This window comes from Sus scrofa, chromosome 17 (genome assembly GCF_054392235.1).
Source record: "Sus scrofa isolate SSC_HxYL_T2T_F1_AM1 chromosome 17, Sscrofa_HxYL_maternal_Yorkshire_Landrace_v2.0, whole genome shotgun sequence".
Classification (NCBI taxonomy): domain Eukaryota; kingdom Metazoa; phylum Chordata; class Mammalia; order Artiodactyla; family Suidae; genus Sus; species Sus scrofa.
Window position 1 is genome coordinate 24,029,141 of NC_139399.1, and position 24,727 is coordinate 24,053,867.

Sequence of the window (24,727 nt, forward strand, 5' to 3'; positions counted from 1 at the left end):
TGGGGGGGAGGGGGGGGCATGATAAATGAACCTAAGACCAAACAGCAGACTGGCTTTAAGAATTTCCAAGAAGCCAGCATCTGGATGATTTTCTCAATGAACTGAGCAATGGTGGAAATATTTCTCCTCTTCGCCTGCCCCTATAATATCATTTATGTGATGTACTTTCAGAATCCAGAAACTTTTACAGCTGTTTAGCTGGAAACTGCTTCTCTGAATCCCAGCTTCTCCTAAGCAGGGATACAAGGTGGGCTGTCTACAGCATCCTTTCATGTGGATACAATATTGCTGTAGGCAGAAGGAAGCAGTCCTACATTAAATGCTCTGGGTGAGCCTGCTTTATATGAGTCTTGAAGAGCTGAGAAAAACAAGAAAAGAACAAAGTGTGAAACTCAAGGCCTTGACAACATGGAGTTAAAAGCACACACAGTTTACCAAGTTGACCCGCCCAGACTAGTCAATTGACCCATTTCTCACTCACTCTTTTTTACTTTTATAAACCAAGAGAGGAACACAAGGGGGAAAAAAGCTCACTTTTATTTTTAAACCTAAGAAAGAAAAAGAAAAGTGAACTTTGCAGATCATTCACTATTAATTTCTGGCAGTTACTGTTAACTCTTAGAAGTGAAATCAAAAGAAATACAAGATTCCAATAACCTTGTGCACTGCTGGAAAATATTCCCCCTCTGTTTTCATCTAATACATGTGATATCCTTTCAGAATTAGACATCTCAGCCCCCTGGGAAGCAACAGTTTGAAGGAGAGCCACCGAGAAAGGGTAATTGTTTATTATGCCCTACCCATGTGATATCTATAGATACTTTGTTCAAATTCCCTCTGTTAATTTCTACTGTACCGGTTGGTACCAGATTTCACTCAAGTGTCAGTAGTCTCTTCCTAAAATCTCCTTGTCTTGACTAATGTTAAACCTACATGCCATAGCACTTGAAGTCCCACTATGACTAAGAATTGTATGTGGAGGATAAAATAAACACCTCACCTAATATTCCAGCCCTTATTCCCACATCTAAAATAATCTCCACTCATACCTAGTTGTTCCTTAGAGAACCAGTTACAGGAAGTGACTGCCACAGGGGACATCCAGAGGCCCTCAAGTCTCCCATGCCATGACCATGTGCTCATCTACAAGCTTTGGTGGACTTTGCATCCTGTACCCTGCACCTGTGACTTCCTTTACAAAGCTGGCCTTGGGCTCCTGGCACCATTTTACTGCCCAGAGAGCTGGAGGTAGCTGGGAATTTGTGTCTTCCAAGGGTGACCAATCCACCCAGATTGCTTGGGACTGAATGGTTTTCCAATATGTGGGATTTTCAGTGCTAAAAGCAGGACAGCTTCAGGCAAACTGAGATGCTTGGTCACCCAAAGCACCGCCATCACCACAAGTGGGTAGTCCTTAGCCCATTTTGGACTAGTGCAGGAGCAGGAAAGCCCAATTTTCTTGTCTCAAGTGGATAAATATTCAGGTACAATTATGCTCCAGCACTCCTTGCAGGACCCAGCTGAGGCTGGAATTTCCCTTACTGGCCATCTCCCCTTCTGAATGTTGTTTCCCCTCTGTCACTTTCCATGACCCCTGAAAGTGCTTCCTTTGTAAATCATTTGCACCCCATTCTCATCTCAGTGAAACATTTCTGGATATACTTACTGAAGGCATCTGCCTTTCCATAGTATGAGAAAGTAGATTTGTCTGTCATTGACATTCACAAGGTGGTCACAAATTTCATTTTATCTGTATTTTTGAGCTTCTTCTCCTGAACTAAAATTGATAATAATTATGAGCAGGTGGAAAATTTTTCTCAACTTGATGAGTTTCCTTTTCTTGTTTCCATAGCCTTGGTCAACTTGGAAGGGGTAAAGATAGCAGAAATGGCAGGAGAGGCTAAAGGGAGCTCTGGCGGGTAAAGAAACAGTTTAAAGAGAGAGAGAGAATTTAAATAATCAGCCCCAAGTGATTAAGATTTGATTATTTCTTACTCTTTTTTTTTTTTTTCCATGTCTGCATCAGCAGCATGTGGAGGTTCCCAGGTCAGGGACTGAATCTGAGCCTTACCTGCAACTTCTTACGCCACGCCACGTGGCCAGATCCTTTAGCCCATTGCACCATGCCAGGGATGGGGCCTGCACCTCTACAGAGATCTGAACCACTGAAGTCAGATTCTTAACCCATTTCACCACCACAGGAATTCCAAGATTTGATTATTTCTTAGACAGTGGGGCTCAAGGGGCATCTTTTCTGAAATAAAACTAGAATCTCTATTACATTTTAAGAAAATAATTTTCTCTACTAGGATACTAGTAGAGTTATGTAATTCTATTATTTATACATGCTTATAGATATTTGTATTAAAACATAACTCAATAAAATATTAAGCTGGCCTGGAAATGTCCTTTTTTTATGTTTAAAAGCTCTCCTTCCCTGACCTGCTCTCTCTTTGAACCATTGAAGTTATTCTATGATGAAGAGCAATTGGCAATAATCTACAAAACTGAAAAAACAAACAAACAAACAAAAAAGCTGAATAATACAGTAGCTCTATATCTTGTGTGTTTGACTTAAGGAAAAGGGTTTCCCTTTCAGGACCCCATGAGTGTACAAGGTTCAAACAAAGTGTGGGGCACTAATGAACAGGCTCTGTTTTCCTGTGCTGGGCCCCTGAGCAGAATGACTTCATTCAGGGCTACTGCTCACGCATGGAAAGTGCTGGTAAAAAATCCCACAGAGTTCAGACGACCTTTTCCTAACTTTAGTTTTTTTTTCCCCTGTTTGTCTTTCGGGTCTAAGCCAGGGATAACATAAATATTCATCAGCTGATATTTGCAGTAGCTGTGAAGTTATGAATGAGGCCATGCGGCTTCCCTCCTCTCCCATCTACAGAATGGCAGCTCCTCCACTCAGCTCCTAGCCAAAGGACACTTTCCGAAATCCCCAACGTGTACTAGTAGGCTTTTCAAATTCAGTCTTTTTTTTTTTTTTTCTTTAATGCTCAAAGCAGAAATACTGTCTGCTTAATGTTTTCCCTGGGATTATAGCAGAAGAAAAAGAAAAACATTACTTTGCCAAGCTTTAAACTTTCAGATGCCTTGGCATAACAGGCAAATGTGTTAGTAGCTCCAAATATTGGTAATTTAGATCAATAGTTATGATGGTTGCAGGTTTTCTTTTTCGATTAAATACCAGACAGAAACCAGAGGCATTTATTGTGTGAAGAACAGGGAAAATAATCACAGTTTCGATCTGTTTCTGTTGCCTTGTTAGTCACCTGGACAGGTGTTAGAGAGAGATGTTGGAGAACTCTTTTGAATGAGATAGCTTCGAATGGGTCCTCGAGCTTGAGACATTAAAAACAAAAAATCTGTGCCTGTCATGTAGTTTGGAATGGAGCTGCTCTTCTTATAATCCAGATTTCCCACAAATCAGCACTTTAGAATCTGGATGTTTCAAAACTTTTCCTGGGCCTCTCATTCAAATAAAACCTAAGTAGAGAGAGTTGTGATAGAAAGGAGAGACTGTGTGACAGCAAAGAGCACACTGATGAATCAAACCTCAATGGCTAATAAACATAAATAAAGCATGTTTTATAGATACAGGATAAACATTATCGATATACAATATTCTCTTTTTGTCCTTGCCTATTTGTATGTTTCATTCAAAACCCAACATTTGGTCTGTCCTTGTAGAAATTTTCCCTCCATGTATGAGTTAGCTGGGTAATTCTAGGACACGAGGATCATTTTTAAGAAGTGTTACTCCAAGAGCCATACTTGGAAGAAACAACATGAGAATGTACTGTATTCCTGAATTTAAATAACAGATGCAGACCAAAATCTCCTATAATCACTCTGCTGGAGGTTTCCAGGTTCAGCCATCTTGGATAAGCTGACTTACCTGAGAGTGGAAATAATTATCTAAACCACCAAACCATAGAGATGGAAGATAGAAGAGGGAATACGGGTGTTCCAATAAGGACCAGATCCCAGCCTGGCAAGAACTCTAACTGGAGCAGATATTCATGGCTGGATTCCTGTCTCTGTCTTCATCCTGGAGTCTAGCCTTGCCAGGGCTAGAATGGGAGCCAGAGGCAAGTGCTCAACTGTATTCTCCTTGGCTCCATCCCTCACAGAATAAGACCTGATGAAGAGCTGTTGGAGAGCATCAAAGGCAATGACCTTCTGCAGGAAAAACTAGACAGTAGACAGGAATGATGGCTTGTCAGACATGCCCAGAGACATCTGGGAGGCCAGATGAGCTAGAGAAGGCAGGAAAGCTTTCCTTTTCTCCTCCTTTCCCAATACCGAACATTTTGCTCCAGAAGTAGCAGAGGGGAGAATTAGATGTTGATCACTCTCTACGAAACTATTTCAAAGCATATTGGGGAGTTCCCTTGTGGTTCAGTGGGTTAGGATCTGGTGGCGGCTTGAGTGGCTGCTGTGGCTCTGGTTTGATCCTTGGCCCCAGAATTTCATCATGGCCAAAAAAAACAAACAAAAAAAAAAACAAAAAACACTGGATCATAGTGTCAGAAAGAATTCTAATTAGAAACATCTTACTCTAAGAAGGTGTTTTCACAGAAGAAAATACCCTATTCAACAATGGCCTGTAAAATGTTGTGTACAAGTGATTCTATATTTTTATCTTGAGTATAAGCAACCAAAGATATTTGTTTATTTTTCTTTTAAAAGAACTATTTATATATTAAAGATAACTTCCTGGGATCCAGCCTTTCTTTTATCCCTCTGGTTACTCCAGGAACACTGCATTTTCCCCACCAATGTTTAAATAGGTAGCTAGAATTTTCAGCAGTACAACTACAGGTCAGTTGAGGTGTATCACAAGTACAGTTCATATTGTTCCATCAAAGAGACCCAGGTAATTCATAATCCAAATTGGGAGATTTAGAGGAGTAAATGGGACATTTATACTGGGAGAATGAGTATTTCCCCGGGAGAATGAGTATTAAAATGGGACTGTTTTGAACAAACAGGAGCATACATGTTTTGAGCAAACATGGAATCTTCTGTTTTCCTGTTAATGAGTTGCTTTCCTGTTAGGAGATTGAATAGCACTTTATTTGACTGCCCCACTGATTTCCAGCTCCTCTGTGCTGAATTCCTTTTATTGTCTGGTGATCTTGATGAGCCACTATATCTCTCTTGCTTTGTATAGTTCCTTCAGCATTGCAATGTGGAAAATAAAACTGCGTCCTTTCAAATTTCCTGATTTTTTGAAGAAATGATTACCTGAAGTCTCCATATGCTAAACTGATGGGGAGTATTCTGAGCAGAATTTGCATAAAACAATCTTTTTAAAATTCTTTCCATTCAGAGTTCCCATTGAAGCTCAGTGGAAATGAATCTGCCTAGTATCCATGAGGACGCAGGTTCAATCTCTGGCCTTGCTCAGTGGGTTAAGGATCCGGTGTTGCTGTGGCTGTGGTGTAGGATTGCAGCTACAGCTCTGATTCAACCCCTAGCCTGGGAACCTCCATATGCCGAGGGTGTGGCCTAAATAAATAGATAGATAAATAAATAAATATCCTTACCATTAAACTTTTATTTATTTTGTTAAGAAAACTTTATAAATTATTTCCAGCTCTACTACTATTAGTTAACTGAACTTGGGTAAGTCATAATTATTCTGGGATCAGTTTCCTAAACTAAAGATGAAAGGGCTGGATTTGTAGCATTTCTCACATTGCAGTCCATAGAACTTTAGTTCCATATTACAGTAAGTGTAGACATACACAAAGTATTTATGGACAATACCTGATTTAACAAAGGTAAGTAGGTTTCCTTAATATAAGACTTGAAATACGTTAAAGGCAAATGTATCGTAGCAAACCACAGATCTTAAATTTAAATTACCATGATTAATTTATGCACTTCAATAATAAAGCAATTGAGAAATTAAATTTGCAGGAATGAACACACTAGTCTTGGAATAACATGTTGAACTTTCATCAAACATTCTGTGGTCTGAAGCTGACAGTATGTTTCTGGATCACTGATGCATGGTCAAGCAAAGAAAGTAAGACACTACTCACAGTGGGATTCAAGGCAATTCCCTGGCCTGCTATGAATTTCCCAGTTATCAAGTGATGCTGTACCCTTCAGGTGTTACAAGATTAAGGTCAAAGAACTCATATGTTTCCCAAGTTTCTTTTTAATGAAAATATTATCAGAAAACATTAGTTATGTTATAAGAAAGCCCACAATGTTAGCACACACACACACATACAAGAAAATAGAGAGTGCCAAGTTAAATTTGAATATCGGATAAACACAAAAATTTTTTAGGATAAGTACATCCCAAATATTGTATGGGATACACTTATACCATAAAACATTTTTTGTTTCCACAGGAAACACCTATTGCTTTGTTACCTCCCAAAATTCCTTACTCTGGAAACAGTACCACCCCTTCTCTTCCATTTAAGATTCACAGAAGCCCCATACTCATACTGTGCTTTTTCTCCCTAATCAGGTTTGGTTGATCAGGGGGTATACGAGTTAGTGTTCTGTTCTCCCATGATGTTAAATTGGAGCTGGAACAAGAGCATGAATTCTTGGTAGCAGAACTGGGAAATCTGAATCTAGGGAGCTTCCTGCAGCCATGTGACCTACTAAGTTGAAGTTGCCTGTCTGCCATGAGAAGGCAATAGAGCCAACATTCTAGGAGAACTAAAGAGGAAAAAAAAAATAAAATAAAAGGCAAAACAAGCCCCAAGTACTTTTAAATCCTTGGAACCAAGTTTCCTAAGTTCCACCTACATTCATGTTCTTCCTGAGGCTTCATGGTTTAACACTTCCTGTGATTTGGTGAGATACAAAAAGCCCCTCCTTATTGCTTGACCTAATACAAATTGTGTTCTCTTCGGCTAAGCGTCAGGAGTTATAAAATCACAATGGGACATTGTTCAGCTTACTTAAGCAAATATTTATTTTCTCAGAAGGACTAAAGAAGTAGTAATTATTCACCATGTTTTAGAAACTAACTCTCGCATAACTGATATGCAGCAATACCCACATCACCTAACTTGTGTTGGACCAATCATCATAGAATACTTGTGAGCAGTACTTGGACACATATTCTGACGAATTCCAAGCAACTCTAAAATTCAACTTTGTGACATTTCAACAATTTATCAATATCAATTTGGTAGTTATTTGCTACAAAAATATAATCAAAGAAAATTTAAATGATGAAATCTAACCTTGGGAAAATTGTACTTCTTCCTATTTTAATAATATCCCCTTTTCCTTTCCGTTTTGAAAATCAAACATGATTTCACAACAGCAATTTATGATCATCAAATACATATAAAATCAGGGTTCTCAGGATTTTCCACCAAATACTATGATTTTTTTAATTCTCTTAATGGAATGTGTTAAGTATTTGCTATATTTTGATGCCAAGCATAGAATGCTATTCTAAAAAAAAATTCTATAATATCCCTGAAAAGCTTTCATCAATTAATTTAATAAATATTTATTGAATCACTACAATTTTTCCTCTAAGGTACTGGTAATATGGCAAAAAAACAAGATAGATTCTCTGCTTTCATGGATATGACAATTGGTTTCTAGCTCTATGTCTTCACAATTTTTCCCTGTTGGTGTTTGTTTTGTTCTTAGGACCAAATAGTATAAGTTTATCCATAGATTTACTTAAGAGTGTATAAGAAAATGAAGGTCTTCACATGTCAACTTTCAAGACTGTGGTACATTCTAGAAGCATGACTTGATGTCCAGGCACCTGGAACATGTGTGCTATACCCTGAATAAACTCGATGTGGCCAGAACTGGAAGCAATGCTACAAGAGTAGAAGGAACACCTTTGAGGGAGACTCTTTTTTTTTGTTCTTGATGCTGTTAAAATATTAAAGGACTGATAAGTACTACAGTTAGCAATTATAGAACTCTTCCCTCTCTGAGATATCAAAGTACCAAAGAGCAGTACAGAAGGAAAGAGGTCTCTGCTGGGAGCCCAAAGATCTAAAGGGAGCTCTTACTTCAGGTCTCATCATGCTATGACCTCAGTGCTCAGAGAAATATCTAATGCCATCTAAGCATCCTCTGGAAATTCAAGTCTTTGTCCCCAAAATTCCACCCCCATATTCCTTTGCACTCCCAATGTGAAACTGGTTGAAAATTTTTTAAGACTAGTATATTGTTTTAGTAACAGATACGTGATCATGTAATAATCAGTGGGTGACAAATGTAATTGTTCATTACTGAGCTGCTTCCATAGTGCAGACAAGGTCTTATTATGAGCATTTTCCAACAGGGTCTGATATTTCTGTTTCTTTTTTTTTTCATTATAGCTGGCTTACAGTGTTCTGTCAACATTCTACTGTACAGCATGGTGACCCAGTTACACATACATGTACACATTCTTTTTTCTCACATTATCATGCTCCTTCACAAGTGACCAGATGTAGTTCCCTGCACTATACAGCAGGATTCAGTTTCATTCTTAATTCTCAGTTTGATGGAAGCAAAACTATAAACGAATCTAGACGAGGAAATCATCTTGGCTCTTACACAGGATTGGAATACTTAGAATACCTAATTTATGCTTTGTTTCTGAATGAGTGTTGAAAACTCCAGAGGATCAGCAGGACTTAAAATAAATTTAAATTAATGTGAAAAGATGGATTCTTGCTATGATGTGAGTCTTACTATGTTGTTTTTATTGTAGCCTTATCATCTCTCATTTCCCTCTATCAGAAAAGGTAAAAAAATAAAAATGGATGACCACATGAAACTTTTTCATCAGGAAGATTTGGATAAGCAACAAGAATGGACACTTTTATCAAAATTATTAGGGACTGAAAATTTTAATTAGGTTATTCTATGTTTATCAAATCAACTTTTTAAAACATATGTTGCTAGTTTTTACTTAAGTGAAACCTTTGAAGAACTTTGGAAGTACAAACATTAACAAAGAAGATATTTCATAGAAGAGGAGAGAGGTTCTCATTCCTGAACTCCTGGAAGGAGGCATCTCAACTGGGGAGGCAGTTTGGCCATTAACCTCCCACGCCCTCTTAACCACTCCTGTCCTGAGAAAGGGCCAACTATGTGCAGTGCCTTGCTTTCCAAAGACCTTTCTTTCTATGTTTATTTGCTTGCCCTTGCATCATTTTCTCCATCATTTGCCTGCTCAATAAAGGATAGACAAGAAATGGCAAAAGAGTTGAAAGCCAATCAAATCATTCTGATTGTTAACAGACCTGGAAAAAATTAACCAAGAAACATTTAGCTAAAATAAGGATTGGGGGGAAGTCTGTGGATTTCATTTAGATTGTGTTTACATGACAACAGAGCATCTGGTCAATTTAGTGGAAAGTAGGCAAATTGTTTATGCAGTTGTATAGACAAAACCACCAGCTGATCCAATGATTGCATTTTCAAATTTATGGATTCTGGCTTTCATATACACTGTCCCTGCCCATAACTATGAATATTTAAGAGTTGCATAAGTTAATTTTTTGGTACATTAACAGTTTACTCGTGCCTGAATCTTCAAATATTTTTCTTGGTTTTGTTGCATTTTTTTTCATGGATATATGATTGAGAGTGTTGGAAACAGTGAATTTTAACTTTATTCAATTATTTTTTTTGAAGAATTGTTTAGAAGAGTTTCTTCCTGACCGCTATTTAGTGCATTTTTTAAAAAATCACTACTTACAACAGAAATGTTCATGTCATGACATATATTGAGTTAGTGTTACTCAGAAATTCTCAAAAAATTGGAGTTAATTAATGATATTGCTCATTAATATTTAAATGAGATAGCATGGTTGTAATAACTAATATTCAAGCCAAAAGTATATTCTTGACTAGGACAAAACTATTATCTACTATTATTCAGAAACTTTTTTAAAATCTGAGAGGTTTGCTCATTAATAAATTTTTTTTTTCCCACTGTACAGCAAGGGGGTCAGGTTATCCTTACATGTACACATTGCAATTACAGTTTTTCCCCCACCCTTTCTTCTGTTGCAACATGAATATCCATTAATAAATATTAAAACCAGAGAACATGGTATCAACAATAAAGGAAAATCTGAACCAAAGGTGTGTTCTTGACTTAGGCAACACTACGTGTCCATATGGTAAAGAAATCTGTGCTCTTGGATCAAAGAAATGCCAAAGTTCCTTAGAGAAAACCTCCTTATTGGTGCCAGTGGCTATTTAGGATACAGGGTTTTGTCTACTTAAGGACATGTTTCACTATGTCTAACCAGCCTTGCAGATTTCCTTTCAGATTTACAAGATGTCAGTCATTACACTGTGTGCCATATATTCTTATTATAATTATTTATATAATAACTTACAGGTTCATCATTTCTTAGTCTAAAAGGGCAGTTTTATTCATCATTACACCCTATTGATCCTATGGATGATGCGATATTACTATTCCACCTAAAGGATAAAAATTAATGATCAAGAATCTTTTCTCAAGATGATGAGCTCTCAGGGGTGGGTCTGAGCCATGAACTCAAGACTTTAGACAAAACTTCTAGGATCTTCCCAGAAAACCATAAATGAAAAGATTAATAAGGAAAACAAACAAACAAAAAAAAAGATGCTTTAGATCAATATAGTATTTTTCTTCCAAATAATTTTAAACATTATTCCTCTATTATTGCAACTGATGTGCCTACAATAGAGTAATGGCATTTTATTTTTTAAATTGGAAAGCTGCAGTGGAGAGACTTTATATGACTTGCCCACAGTAACCATGAAGCAAGGTTGGTCTTAAATGTATTAAAGTTTCTTCTCTGCCTAAGATTGTTCTGTGTATCTAGCTCTGTGCTACCCAGGACTATACCAACTGGTCACACGTGACTACTTAAATTTAGAATAATTAGAGTTGAATAAATGCAGCATTCAATACTGGGCACATTTTAAGTGCCCAACAGCCATATGTAGGTAGATTACTATATCAGATAGGACAGATGTATGATGTTTTCATCATCACCAAACTTTCATGGGGTGGTGCTGGTCTAAATAATAAGAATCCTTATTATTTTTTTGGCCACACCAGTGGCATTTGGAAGTTCCCAGGCCAGGGACTGAACCCACACCAAAGCAGTGACAACACTGGATTCTTAACTGCTAGGCCACCAAGGAATTTCAGGAATCTTTAAATGTTTGTTTTAATGGAAAAAATATCCCCAAATTTATAATAATCACTGATGTTACTATAGTTATGACATTGTTAGTAATGCTAATATAGAAAAATAGAGGACAATGTTAATAATATATTAATAATTGATATGAGACATATGTTAGTTATGTTGTGTTTTTTTCATATTTAAATTAAAATTAAAAAACAATGTGCTAGGCATCATCCTGTTTTAAATTGTGAATCATGTAATATTTAGCACTGCCCCATCCGAAAGTATTAAAATTCAAAGATAAAGAAATAATTTTTCAGAGAGTTCTTTGGTGGCTCGACAGGTTAAGGATCTGGCATTGTCACTGCTGTGGCTCTGGTTTCAGTTGTGGCAGGTGTCTGATCTCTGGCCTGGGAACTTCTGTATGCCATGAGTACAGCCAAGAAAGTAAACAACGAATTTTTCAGGTATCACGTTTTGTTTTTGTTTTTGCTTTTTGTTTATTTGTTTCGGTGAATGGTGCTAAGTTAACAGGAAGAGAAGAAAAGAAAGCCAGTCTGGATTTCACCAGATGCCAGATGGTAATGCAATTGTCTATCAAAGGTAAGTGTGGCCCCAAAGTATTGTATTCATTTTAGCTATCGCTCAAATAGAAAATCATCAGGCTGATGTTTAAACATACGCACACTCAAGGAATACAGTTATTTTTGAAAATATAATTTATCAATGAAATCCAGGGAAACAGGAAGAAGTAAATCAAAGTTGAGAACCAGGGAATAGAGAAGCTACCAATACTAAACCCTTTTCAATGAAAACTAATATTAAACAATTTTGGAAATTATTGTTGCATAGGAGGATGCTTTATACTTTGATAGCAGAAAAATAATACGTTAAGAAAATTGGGAGAGAAGGGGAAAAAAAGAAAGTAGGTGTAAGAGGGGCTAATTTCTTCATATTAGAGTGACGAGCTAACAGATAGTGTCCAAACTGAAGTATGGATGAGCTAGAAATAAAAAAAAATTACTCCAACCTCTTGGGTTTTAAATAATTTTCAAAATGCAATGAGCACTTAATATGTTTCTTTTTGGAAGAATCATTTACCTTAATTTTAAAAATTCCTTCAGTTTCACTTTCCCTTCTAAATTCAAGTAAAACTAAATTAAATATTTGACTTAAATGTAATATTTATTGATTAATTATATTTGAGTGAAAATATTTCTACCTATATATCCAGCTGCTTATTATTTATATGTATATAGCAGTGTCCGAAAGGCTATTCACCTAATATAAATAACAATTATTTCTATGTGATAAAATATGTGAATTTCATTTTTACTTGTTGAATTGCTTGAAATCCTTAACCATTGCCACAAAAAGTCATTTTTGAAATAAATAATATAAAAACAAAATGCATATTGGAGTTATATTATCTCTTCTGATAATAATCGTTGTGAATAGGACTTTGAATGCCAATTTATAATTCACAATGCAGTATTACACATTTCACGATGTTGTGTCCTAATTTCATAGCCAAGAATCTGAGGATCCTAAGGTTAAATAATGTCTCTAGTGGCTGTTCACTCGGATCTTTGGAATCCTAACCCAAAGGTTTGGGGGTGGGTTGGCTTTGACCTTCATTTAGTGAGGTTTGTAATAAAGCTCTAATACATAATGTGAAATATATTACAGTAAACTATTCCATCAATAAGAAGATCCCCACTGTTAGAAATAGACTCAGTGTTTTGACTATAATGGAAAACAAATCAGCTTTAAAAACAGATGATCTAACCAGAGAATACAGGTAGGAAATCAAGCCAGAATCTTTTTCCAATGAAGCTGAATCAAGTAAACAAACAAAATAAAATTTATTGCTCACTTGAATTCCAGCCCTTGTTCCGGCATCATTCATGGTAACACAATTTTTGGTTTGCAGAAGTTCCTGGAAAATTTTCACTTGAACCAACCTCTGCTCCTTATCTAAAATGATATTCAGAAAAATATCAGTAGAAAAACAAACAGATAACTGGATAAAAATAAGCATTTCTTATTTTCCCCAAACAGTAATGGCAACTACATTTGGGAGGAAAGAAGGATACTGACTGCTCAAGTTAGAGTTGGATAAGAACAGGAAATTGCATCCTTTTAAATAGATAAGATTTCCCATCTCATAAACATATAATAATACCCTTCTATCATTTGTGCTAACATTTGCATTACCTAAAATAAACTCTCATCCTGATGTTCTCCTATAATTGGCATGTGACAGCACACATGTTGAAGCAAACATAAGTTCAAAAAGCGTTCTCTATCTTTACATTATAAGAAAACTTCAGACTTTCCTAAACAAACTTTATTTTGTTGCTATGCAACGGACCTGTAATACAGTCCATCAGACAATAAATAAATTTTGAATTCTACAATGAAAGGTCTTTTCTCCCTGTTTGAGAACAAGCCATCACTTCCTTTCATGCTACACTAATCCACCACAGTCCTCTAAAGCTGTTTCACAAACGTTAATGTTTTGGCAAGATAAACAAATGAATGAATAACACAGCAATGACACAGATGCAGTTTGCAAACTACACGCTAAGAAGCATCAATACTACTTGATTCATTCCTACAGGCCTGGGACCCTGGCTCCCCAAGCCTGGTAGAGAGAAGGAAGTTTATTTCACACCCACATTCTTCCAGGTAGCAGAATATAAGCAAGCTTAAACAGATATTCTGATGCGTTCTGTTAGCTGGCTCCCATCACTGCTACATGTCCCAGGCATGATTCTGTGTAGGGGCATTAAGAGTAATTTTAGCCATGAGGGAAACATCTGTGAGAACAAGATGTTACAGGCTTTAAGAACCAGTGACTCATGGGCCAGACAAGGGCCATGACCATGTTTAACATGACCTATTCGATGTTGAAAATGTTCAATATTTGCCAACCTTTAAAATCTTCACAGAACAATGTAGATGTCTACCTTTTCTTGAAACATCAGAAAATAACACTCAACTTGCATTTTCACTAAAAAGAGTTGGAATCAGCTTCCAGCAGAAAAACTGCAAACAACCCAAACATATTACAGAAGGAAAATGAATCAATAAATTGTGGCCTGTTCATACACTGGATTACTACAGAGAAGAGAACAGAACTAATGACTGATATACTCAATAGTATGACTGAACTTCACATGGAAAACCCAAAACAACCGTACAAACGGTATGGTCCCACTTATATGAAGTTCAAGAACAGCCAAAACTGGAGTTCCCGTCGTGGCGCAGTGGTTAACGAATCCGACTAGGAACCATGAGGTTGCGGGTTCGGTCCCTGCCCTTGCTCAGTGGGTTAACAATCCGGCGTTGTCGTGAGCTGTGGTGTAGTTTGCAGACGCGGCTCGGATCCTGCGTTGCTGTGGCTCTGGCGTAGGCCAGTGGCTACAGCTCCGATTGGACCCCTAGCCTGGGAACCTCCATATGCCGCGGGAGCGGCCCAAAGAAATGGCAAAAAAAAAGACCAAAAAAAAAAAAAAAAAAAGAACAGCCAAAACTAACCAGTGTGATAGTTGGTTTACTTCTGGTAGAGGGGGTGTCATTTGGGGATGATGGAAAATTTCCAACTCTTGATCTGATGATGATAATCACATGGGGGTACATGTAAAATGTATCCACCTATGACTTAAATTTGAACACTTCACACACATCACTGTAAGTACTTTTTTTCTCAATAAGAAATAAATTTCAGGAGTTCCTATTGTGGCTCAGCGAGTTAGGGCACCATGTATATTAAACATACCTGAAAAGCCGACTTGATCTATATTAAACTATCTGTTCCCTATAAATCCCTCCCCATATTTTAAGAAACTTAGGAACAGAAAAATCAGTTGTCTTCCTCAAATAAATTCTTTCAAGTTCAAGTGAGAAAATGTCCAGAAATGGATGTACAACCAACACACTCCATTCCTGTCTCAGACATCAGACAGCTTTGGTTTTAGCCTCCCCTACCAATGGACAGGAGACACGCTCAAAAAACATAAAAACAACTTTGTATCTTTCTGATTATGGAAACAACATATATCATAAAGCTTTCAGTTATATTACAACTCTGAAGAAAAAACGGATATCTGTTTTCAAGGAGGTAGCATAGCTTTGGGGGTCATAAAAGTGTCTAGAAATTCACAAATTAAGACCACTAATCCCCATTCTCATAAAACTTCCTTAAAATACCATGTGCAGATCTCCACTTGCTGGGAAAGTTATCAAGTTTTTAGCAACCACATACTACATTGTAGCCAAAGTGGATATTCTTGGCCAACAGCAAAGGCACTTCTGAATCAGTTGGTGGGATCAAAGAGGTGCATATTATAGACCTATTAATTGATGAATGTTAATTGGAAAAGCACAAAACAGTTCCAGGATATGACAGTAATATTCCCTCTTGGTATTTAGAGTAAAACTTTAGGGGTAACTATTCTTTTTATCAAATGAAATGATTCTTCTTTATCAGACCTAGATACAATTTCAGAAAGAAAGGTCTATGCTTGTGTCCATCAAAATATTTACGAATGCCCTAGCATTTAAGGGAAAAAAGAGAAGAAGGGAGGAAGGGTAGAGACAGAGAGACAGAATGACAGAGAGTTCTGAACATAATAAAACAAAATAATAACACAGTAAAACATAATAAATATCACGATCATATTTTAAGGTAGGGATTCTACTGTTTCATTCAATGGTTGACAGTAAATGAACAACCAGGGAGAGGGTGAAAGACAATTTCAAAATTACTTTTGTAGCCAAGTTTACCTCCAATCTGTCAAATACCTGGTTTGGGAATAAATGTAAGAGTCATGTGACCAGGTCTTCGCAGGCAGGCAGTACAGTCACGCAGGACTCCACACCCCAAAGGTGGCCTCAGGCTTGAATTTAATGTTCTGTTGGCTTGACATTCTTAATAATTTTGTCTTTGAGATTGTGTTTTATAAGTACATAGTGATGGGACTTGGCCTACATTAAATTATCTGTTCCCTATAATCCCCTCCCTCAACATATTTTGTTGTGCTGGGGTCTTGGGGCCTAGAAGGCCCACATGGCCCATCCTCTGCACTTCTCCTGAAGGAGTCCATGCTGATGGCTCACCCACCTCCAGGGGCAGCCTCACTGTCCACCCCCACCCTTCAGGGTCCTTGGCGTCCTGGGAACTGAGGAGCCAGGACAGATAACAGGGTGGTGTTCAGGCACCTGTAAGGGTCTCCACATTCCCCGTGGATATCCCCATGCCCAAGGAAACATGACATTAAAAAACAAATAAAAGACACCCTGACAGGTTAGGAGGAAAACCTTGGAAGAAAGGTTTTCCTTCTTATTTGAACAGAGGGCCCACATTTTCATTTGGCATGGTCCTCACAAATCATGGAGCTGGACTTGCATGAGGCTGAAAGAAGCACATGAATAAAGAAGAGAAAGTGGGGAGTTCCTGTCATGGTGCAGTGGTTAACGAGTCTGACTAGAAACTATGAGGTTGCGGGTTTGACCCCTGTCCTTGCTCAGTGGGTTAAGGATCTGGTGTTGCCATGAGCTGTGGTGTGGGTCACAGATGCGGCTCAGATCCTGCGTGCTGTGGCTCTGGTGTAGGCTGGTGGCTACAGCTCCAATTAGACCCCTAGCCTGGGAACCTCCATTTGCTATGGGAGCAGCTCAAGAAAAGGCAAAAAGACAAAAAAAAAAAAAAAAAAAAAGAAGAAGACAAAGAGGAGGAAGTGGAGTTCCCAATTGTGGCTCAGCAGGTTAAGGACCCAGCATTGTCTTTATGAGGATTTGGGTTCAATCCCTGGTCTCGCTCAGTGGGTTAAGGATCCGGGTGTTGCCTCAAGTTGTGGTGTAGTTTGCAGATGCAACTCAGATCCCATGTTGCTCTGGCTGTGCCTAGTCCTCAGCTGGAGCTCTGGATTCAACCCCTGGCCTAGGAAATTCCGTATGCTGCAGGTGTGGCCATAAAAAGAAAATTTTTTTTTAAAAGAGGAACTAAAAGGGATAAGAGAATGAACTCGTGAGCACAAAGGGAACAGGGAGGTAATCCCAGTTCAGAGATGAAATTGGTTGAATTCCGGGAGTTCCCACTGTGGCCCAGCAGAAACGAATCCAACTAGTATCCATGAGAATGCAGGTTCGATCCCTGGCCTTGCTCAGTGGGTTGACGATCTGGCATTGCCATGAGCTATGGTGCAGTTCATAGATGTGGCTTGGATCCCGCCTTGCTGTGGCTGTGGCATAAGCCAGCAGTTACAGCTCTGATTTGACCACTAGCCTGGGAACTTCCATATGCTGCAGTGCGGCTCTAAAAACCAAAAAAAAAGGGGGGGGGGAGCGAATTCCACAGTTACAAATGGACGAGTTATCTTCTTTTCAAATACTGCTTTATTTCTAAGAAGAAATCTGTATCATAAAATACTCAGATATATTCAGATACTAAAGATGCGAATGGGAGATGTGAATGGAAATTGACACTCAGAGAAGCAACATAGCCCAGGGTGTTAAAAAAGTTATCTAGAAAAATCACAAATCACCACCCAATTATCCTAATTCTATCAAGTGCTAGCTCCTCAGTATTGTGAACCCACATCTCCTATTTCTCCAGGCACCTCCAGCCTTCTGAACTTGGCACATATAATTTAAGGTCATGGTTTTAAAGCTACCCGGACACATGCAGATTAATAAACAGTAATCATTATCTTTTCACCTCCACACACACAAGCTACCTCCAATTTTATCCAAGGATATCTTTTGTTTTGCAGCCCGTGGCCTGTCAGGGGATGACATTGTCTAAACCCATTTTCAATGTTTTCTTTTTAACAGTTAATATATTTTCAGGATGCAAGTCCATTTCTTTCTAAAAGGTTCCTGGGACACCCATTGAAAAGTCAGAAGCAATGAACTTAAAATAGCAAGGGATTGCTATTTTGTTGGAGAAGAAGGACACCCTTTGTATCGAAGTGGGGAATTACAGGCTGTGGTCACCCTCTGCACAGTGTCTCTTTGTCAAGTAATACATGCTGAAAAAAATAATACAGATGGGAAAATATTGTGCACTGTCAGATCTTGGAAACGGCCAGAGGATTTTTCCTCACCAATGTCTTGTCGATGACTTTCACATTCTGGCACCCTGAAAAAATAACGCATACATTTAATATGAAATGAATGCAATAATAATCAGGCAGGTAATCGTTTTCCCAAGGAATGTAAAACTTGACAAATGTAAGGTTTATGATTCAAGGTAGGCTTGCCAAATCTTATGTGGCATGAGACCATTTTTATTACCTAAACAGTTCTTAACACAAAATGACTGGCACATATTTTTATTAACACAAAGAGTATATTCTTTCTGCCACATTTAATAGAGAGTCAGTGGCTGAAAGCTCTCTTTTAGGATATGTCTGTAGCAAATTAAAATGCAGAGTGAGGAGTCACAGAATGGCATTCTTCTCACTGACACTGTGTCCACACAGCCTGAGTACAGGAGTGAGTAGATTCTGATCTCCAGGAGTCTATCTGTGGGGACCATCTGGGTGATACATGGGGAACTTCAAGGCCCCTTCAAGGAGATTGAACTCAAAGCCTCTGGCCAAGAAAGAATTACCAAACCCTTATCATCACCCCACCCGCTCATTGTAATGCCCCCTCCCCCATCTTGAGCAGCCTGGCCCACTCCTTCCTGCCCTCTACTAGGAAGGTATGTGGCCCACTCCTCACCCCACCCTTATACACCCCCACCAACCAGCAAGTGTATTGTAAGACCCCTCCTTCCCCACCCAATGGGTAGGTCAGCAGGTGTATCACCAGACCTCTCCTCTCCCTGGGGTATAAAACCATAAAAACAGACAGGACCACGAGCCCAGGATCGGCTCTCCCTGACTATGAGGAAGTCCTTCTGCTGCACTAGCAGTACCTCTTATCTCAATAAACTCGTCTTTCTCTTCACCTGGCTGTGCCAGAAAATTCTTTTTCCAACCAGCATGCGGGGACCATGACAACATGGATCACAGGAAAGGAAGCCCTCATTACCTTCAAAAGTTGGGGAGGTGATACCTGACTCAAGGTGATTCCTTGCATCTATAGCTCCATTCTAAGTCAAAACAGTCCCCAGTCATAATAATGGTGACCATTTACTTGGTAATTTTTCAGCAAATATTTGTTTTTTTTTTTTTTTTTTTTTTTTTTTTTTTTTTTTTTTTATTAAATTTTATTTTATTTTCCCACTGTACAGCAAGGGGGTCAGGTTATCCTTACATGTATACATTACAATTACAGTTTTTCCCCCCACCATTTCTTCTGTTGCAACATGAGTATCTAGACATAGTTCTCAATGCTATTCAGCGGGATCTCCTTGTAAATCTATTCTACGTTGTGACTGATAAGCCCAAGCTCCCGATCCCTCCCACTCCCTCCCCCTCCCATCAGGCAACCACAAGTCTCTTCTCCAAGTCCATGATTGATTTTCTTTTCTGAGGAGATGTTCATTTGTGCTGGATATTAGATTCCAGTTATAAGTGATGTCATATGGTATTTGTCTTTGTCTTTCTGGCTCATTTCACTCAGTATGAGATTCTCTAGTTCCATCCATGTTGCTGCAAATGGCATGATGTCATCCTTTTTAATGGCTGAGTAGTATTCCATCGTGTATATATACCACCTCTTCTGAATCCAATCATCTGTCGATGGACATTTAGGTTGTTTCCATGTCCTGGCTATTGTGAATAGTGCTGCAATGAACATGCGGGTGCATGTGTCTCTTTTAAGTAGAGCTTTGTCCGGATAGATGCCCAAGAGTGGGATTGCAGGGTCATATGGAAGTTCTATGTATAGATTTCTAAGGTATCTCCAAACTGTTCTCCATAGTGGCTGTACCAGTTTACATTCCCACCAACAGTGCAGGAGGGTTCCCTTTTCTCCACAGCCCCTCCAGCACTTGTTATTTGTGGATTTATTAATGATGGCCATTCTGACTGGTGTGAGGTGGTATCTCATGGTAGTTTTGATTTGCATTTCTCTTATAATCAGCGATGTTGAGCATTTTTTCATGTGTTTGTTGGCCATCTGTATATCTTCTTTGGAGAAATGTCTATTCAGGTCTTTTGCCCATTTTTCCATTGATTGATTGGTTTTTTTGCTGTTGAGTTGTATAAGTTGCTTGTATATTCTAGAGATTAAGCCCTTGTCAGTTGCATCATTTGAAACTATTTTCTCCCATTCTGTAAGTTGTCTTTTTGTTTTCTTTTGGGTTTCCTTTGCTGTGCAAAAGCTTTTCAGTTTGATGAGGTCCCATGGGTTTATTTTTGCTCTAGTTTCTATTGCTTTGGGAGACTGACCTGAGAAAATATTCATGATGTTGATGTCAGAGAGTGTTTTGCCTATGTTTTCTTCTAGGAGTTTGATGGTGTCCTGTCGTATATTTAAGTCTTTCAGCCATTTGGAGTTTATTTTTGTGCATGGTGTGAGGGTGTGTTCTAGTTTCATTGCTTTGCATACAGCTGTCCAGGTTTCCCAGCAATGCTTGCTGAATAGACTTTCCTTTTCCCATTTGATGTTCTTGCCTCCCTTGTCAAAGATTAATTGACCATAGGTGTCAGGGTTAATTTCCAGATTCTCTATTCTGTTCCATTGGTCTGTCTGTCTGTTTTGATACCAGTACCACACTGTTTTGATGACTGTGGCTTTGTAGTATTTCTTGAAGTCTGGGAGAGTTATGCCTCCTGCTTGGTTTTTGTTTCTCAGGATTGGTTTGGCGATTCTGGGTCTTTTGTTGTTCCATATAAATGTTTGGATTGTTTGTTCTAGTTCTGTGAAAAATGTCATGGGTAATTTGATAGGGATTGCATTGAATCTGTAGATTGCTTTGGGTAGGATGGCCATTTTCACAATATTGATTTTTCCAATCCAGGAACATGGAATATCTTTCCATTTTTTTACATCTTCTTTGATTTCTTTGATTAAGGTTTTATAGTTCTTGGCATATAGGTCCTTTACCTCTTTGGTTAGGTGTATTCCGAGGTATTTGATTTTGTGAGGTACAATTTTAAAAGGTATCGTATTTTTGTATTCCTTTTCTAATGCTTCATTGCTGGTATACAGAAATGCAACTGACTTCTGAATGTTAATCTTATATCCTGCCACTTTGCTGAATTTATTAATCAGTTCAAGGAGTTTTGGGTTTGAGTCCTTAGGGTTTTCTAGGTATAGAATCATGTCATCTGCATACAGTGACAGTTTGATCTCTTCTCTTCCTATATGGATGCCTTTGATTTCTTTTGTTTGTCTAATTGCTGTGGCTAAGACTTCCAAAACTATGTTGAAGAGCAGTGGTGAGAGTGGGCATCCCTGTCTTGTTCCAGATTTGAGTGAGAAGGCTTTCAGTTTTTCCCCATTGAGGATTATATTTGCTGTGGGTTTATCATAAATGGCTTTGATTATATTCAGGAATGTTCCCTCTATACCCACTTTGGCGAGGGTCTTGATCATGAATGGATGTTGAACTTTGTCAAATGCTTTTTCTGCATCTATTGAGATGATCATATGATTTTTGACTTTTTTTTTGTTAATGTGGTGTATGATGTTGATTGATTTGCGTATGTTGAACCATCCTTGTGAACCTGGGATGAACCCAACCTGGTCATGGTGTATAATTTTTTTGATATGTTGTTGGATTCGGTTGGCTAAGATTTTGTTGAGAAGTTTTGCATCTATATTCATCAATGATATTGGGCGATAGTTTTCTTTTTTGGTGGTATCTCTGCCTGGTTTTGGAATGAGGGTGATGGTGGCCTCATAGAATGTCTTTGGGAGTATTCCTTCTTCTTCAACCTTTTGAAAGAGTTTAAGGAGGATGGGCACCAATTCCTCTTTATATGTTTGATAGAATTCACCTGTGAAGCCATCTGGTCCTGGGCTTTTATTTGTAGGGAGTGATTTTATGACCTCTTCAATTTCATTTCTAGTGATTGGTCTGTTCAGTTGGTCTGTTTCTGCTTGATTCAGTTTTGGCAGGCTGTAAGATTCTAGAAAATTGTCCATTTCTTCCAGATTGTCAAACTTATTGCCATATAGTTGTTCATAGTATTCTCTTATGGTTTTTTGTATTTCTGCTGTATCCGTTGTGATTTCTCCTTTTTCATTTATAATTTTGGTGATTTGGGTTCTTTCTCTCCTCTTTTTAGTGAGTCTGGCCAGGGGTTTATCAATTTTGTTCACCTTTTCAAAGAACCAGCTCTTGGTTTTATTAATTTTCTCTATTGTTTTTTGAGTCTCTATTTTATTGATTTCTTCTTTGATCTTTACAATTTCCTTCCTTCTGCTGACTTTAGGACTTCTTTGTTCTTCTTTTTCTAATTCATTTAGGTGGAGGGTTAAGTTGTCAATTTGGGATCTTTCTTCTTTTTTGAGAAAGGCCTGGATTGCTATAAATTTCCCTCTGAGCACTGCTTTCGCAGCATCCCATAGATTTTGAGAGGTTATGTCTTCATTATCATTTGTTTCAAGATAGTTTTTAATTTCCTTCTTGATTTCCTCATTGACCCATTGGTTTTTTAGTAGCATGTTGTTTAGTCTCCATGGAGTAGGTTTTTTCTCTTTCCTTTTCCCATGGTTGATTTCTAATTTCATGGCATTGTGGTCAGAGAAGATACTTGAGATAATTTCTATGCTCCTAAATTTATTGAGATTCGCTTTATGTCCCAATATGTGGTCGATTCTTGAGAATGTTCCATGAGCATTTGAGAAGAATGTGTATTCTGATTTTTTTGGATGTAGTGTCCTGAAGATATCAATTAAGTCTAACTTTTCTATTGTTTCCTTTAGGATCTCTGTTGCTTTATTGGTTTTCTGTCTAGAGGATCTGTCCATTGATGTGAGGGGGGTATTTAGGTCTCCTACTATGATTGTATTCTCATCAATATCTCCCTTTATGTCTGTTAATATTTGTTGTATGTATCTGGGTGCTCCTATGTTTGGGGCATATATGTTGATGATAGTAACATCCTCTCCTTGGATGGATCCCTTAATCATTAAATAGTGTCCTTCTTTGTCTTTCTTTATGTCTTTTGTTTTAAAGTCTATTTTGTCTGATATGAGCGTTGCAACTCCTGCTTTTCTGTCATGTCTATTGGCATGAAATACTTTTCCCCAGCCTTTCACTTTCAATCTATATGTATCTTTTGTCCTAAGGTGAGTTTCTTGTAGGCAGCATATTGAAGGTTTTTGCCGTTTTATCCACTCAGCCATTCTGTGTCTTTTGATTGGGGCATTCAGTCCATTGACATTTAAGGTGATAATTGATAGATGATTATTTATTGCCATTTGATCCTCGTGTTCCAGTTGATTCTATGGTTCTCCATTCTTCTTTTTTTTTTTTTTTTGGTTGGATGGTCTCCTGTTATTATCTGCTTGAGTGTATTTTTTTTTTTCATTTTTTGCAAATGCAATATTTGGTTTTGGCTTGTGGTTGCCCTGTTTTTTAAGTATGCTAACCCCTTCCCATAATTGTGTGTTTTAGCCTGATGGTCCTGTAAGTTCAAACACTTCATTATTATATTAAAATTAAGAAGAGAGACATACATACAAACAAAAAGGATTATTTACCTCCTAACATCCCTTGCCCACATTTTATGGTTTTGATGACTCTTTTATTTTTTTCTTTTTACTTTTATTTTGTTTGAAGCATGTTCATGATTAAATCTGTATGCTGGCTTATTTGAGTGACTGCTCTCTGATTGTATCTTCCTCAGTCCTAGTTCTTCCTCTTCTTCTTCTTCTTCTTTTTTTTTTTTTTTTTCTTTTCTTTTTTCTTCCCTTTCCTTCCTTTCTTTTTGGTTTAGAGAAGCCCTTTCAATATTTCCTTTAACCTGGGTTTTGTGTTGCTGTATTCTTTAAGTTTTTGTTTGTTGGGAAAAATTTTTATTTCCCCTTCTATTTTAAATGATATTCTTGCTGGATAAAGTATTCTAGGTTGCATATTTTTTCCTTTGAGCACTTTAAATATCTCTTGCCATTCCCTCCTGGCCTGTAGTGTTTCTGTAGAGAAATCAGCTGATATTCTTATGGGGGTTCCCTTGTAGGTAACATTCTGTTTTTCTCTTGCTGCCTTTAGGATCCTCTCTTTATCACTAACTTTTGCCATTTTTATTATGATGTGTCTTGGTGTGGGTCTGTTTGGGTTCAGTTTGTTTGGGGCCCTCTGTGCTTCTTGTATCTTGAATCCAGTATCCTTTAGATTTGGGAAGTTTCCAGCGATAATTTCTTCAAATATATTTTCCATTCCTTTATCTTTTTCTACTCCTTCTGGAATTCCTATTATGCGTAGATTGGCCCGTTTTATATTATCCCATAGGTCTCTTATATTGCTTTCCAGTTTTTTGATTCGGTTTTCTGTCTGTTGACCAGATTGAGTGATTTCCATTATTCTATCTTCCATATCACTGATTCGTTCTTCTGCATTATTCATTCTGGTTTTTACTGCCCCTAGTTCAGTTTGCATCTCTGCAAATGAATGTTCTAGTTTTTCTTGGCTCCTCCTTATATTTTCTAGCTCCTTTCTGAGGGTATCT

The 24,727-nt window shown here is 37.9% G+C and overlaps 1 protein-coding gene across 2 annotated transcripts in view; it reads right to left on the minus strand.

The window, feature by feature from the left end:
- Positions 1-17,531: 17,531 nt before the first annotated feature.
- Positions 17,532-24,727, minus strand: part of HAO1 (hydroxyacid oxidase 1) — a 64,839-nt gene continuing 57,643 nt past the window's right edge. For both annotated transcript variants that reach the window (NM_001243431.1, XM_021077275.2), the window contains 1 exon segment: positions 17,532-18,294. In NM_001243431.1, coding sequence (NP_001230360.1) covers positions 18,224-18,294 — 71 coding nt within the window. In that variant the 3' untranslated portion in view covers positions 17,532-18,223.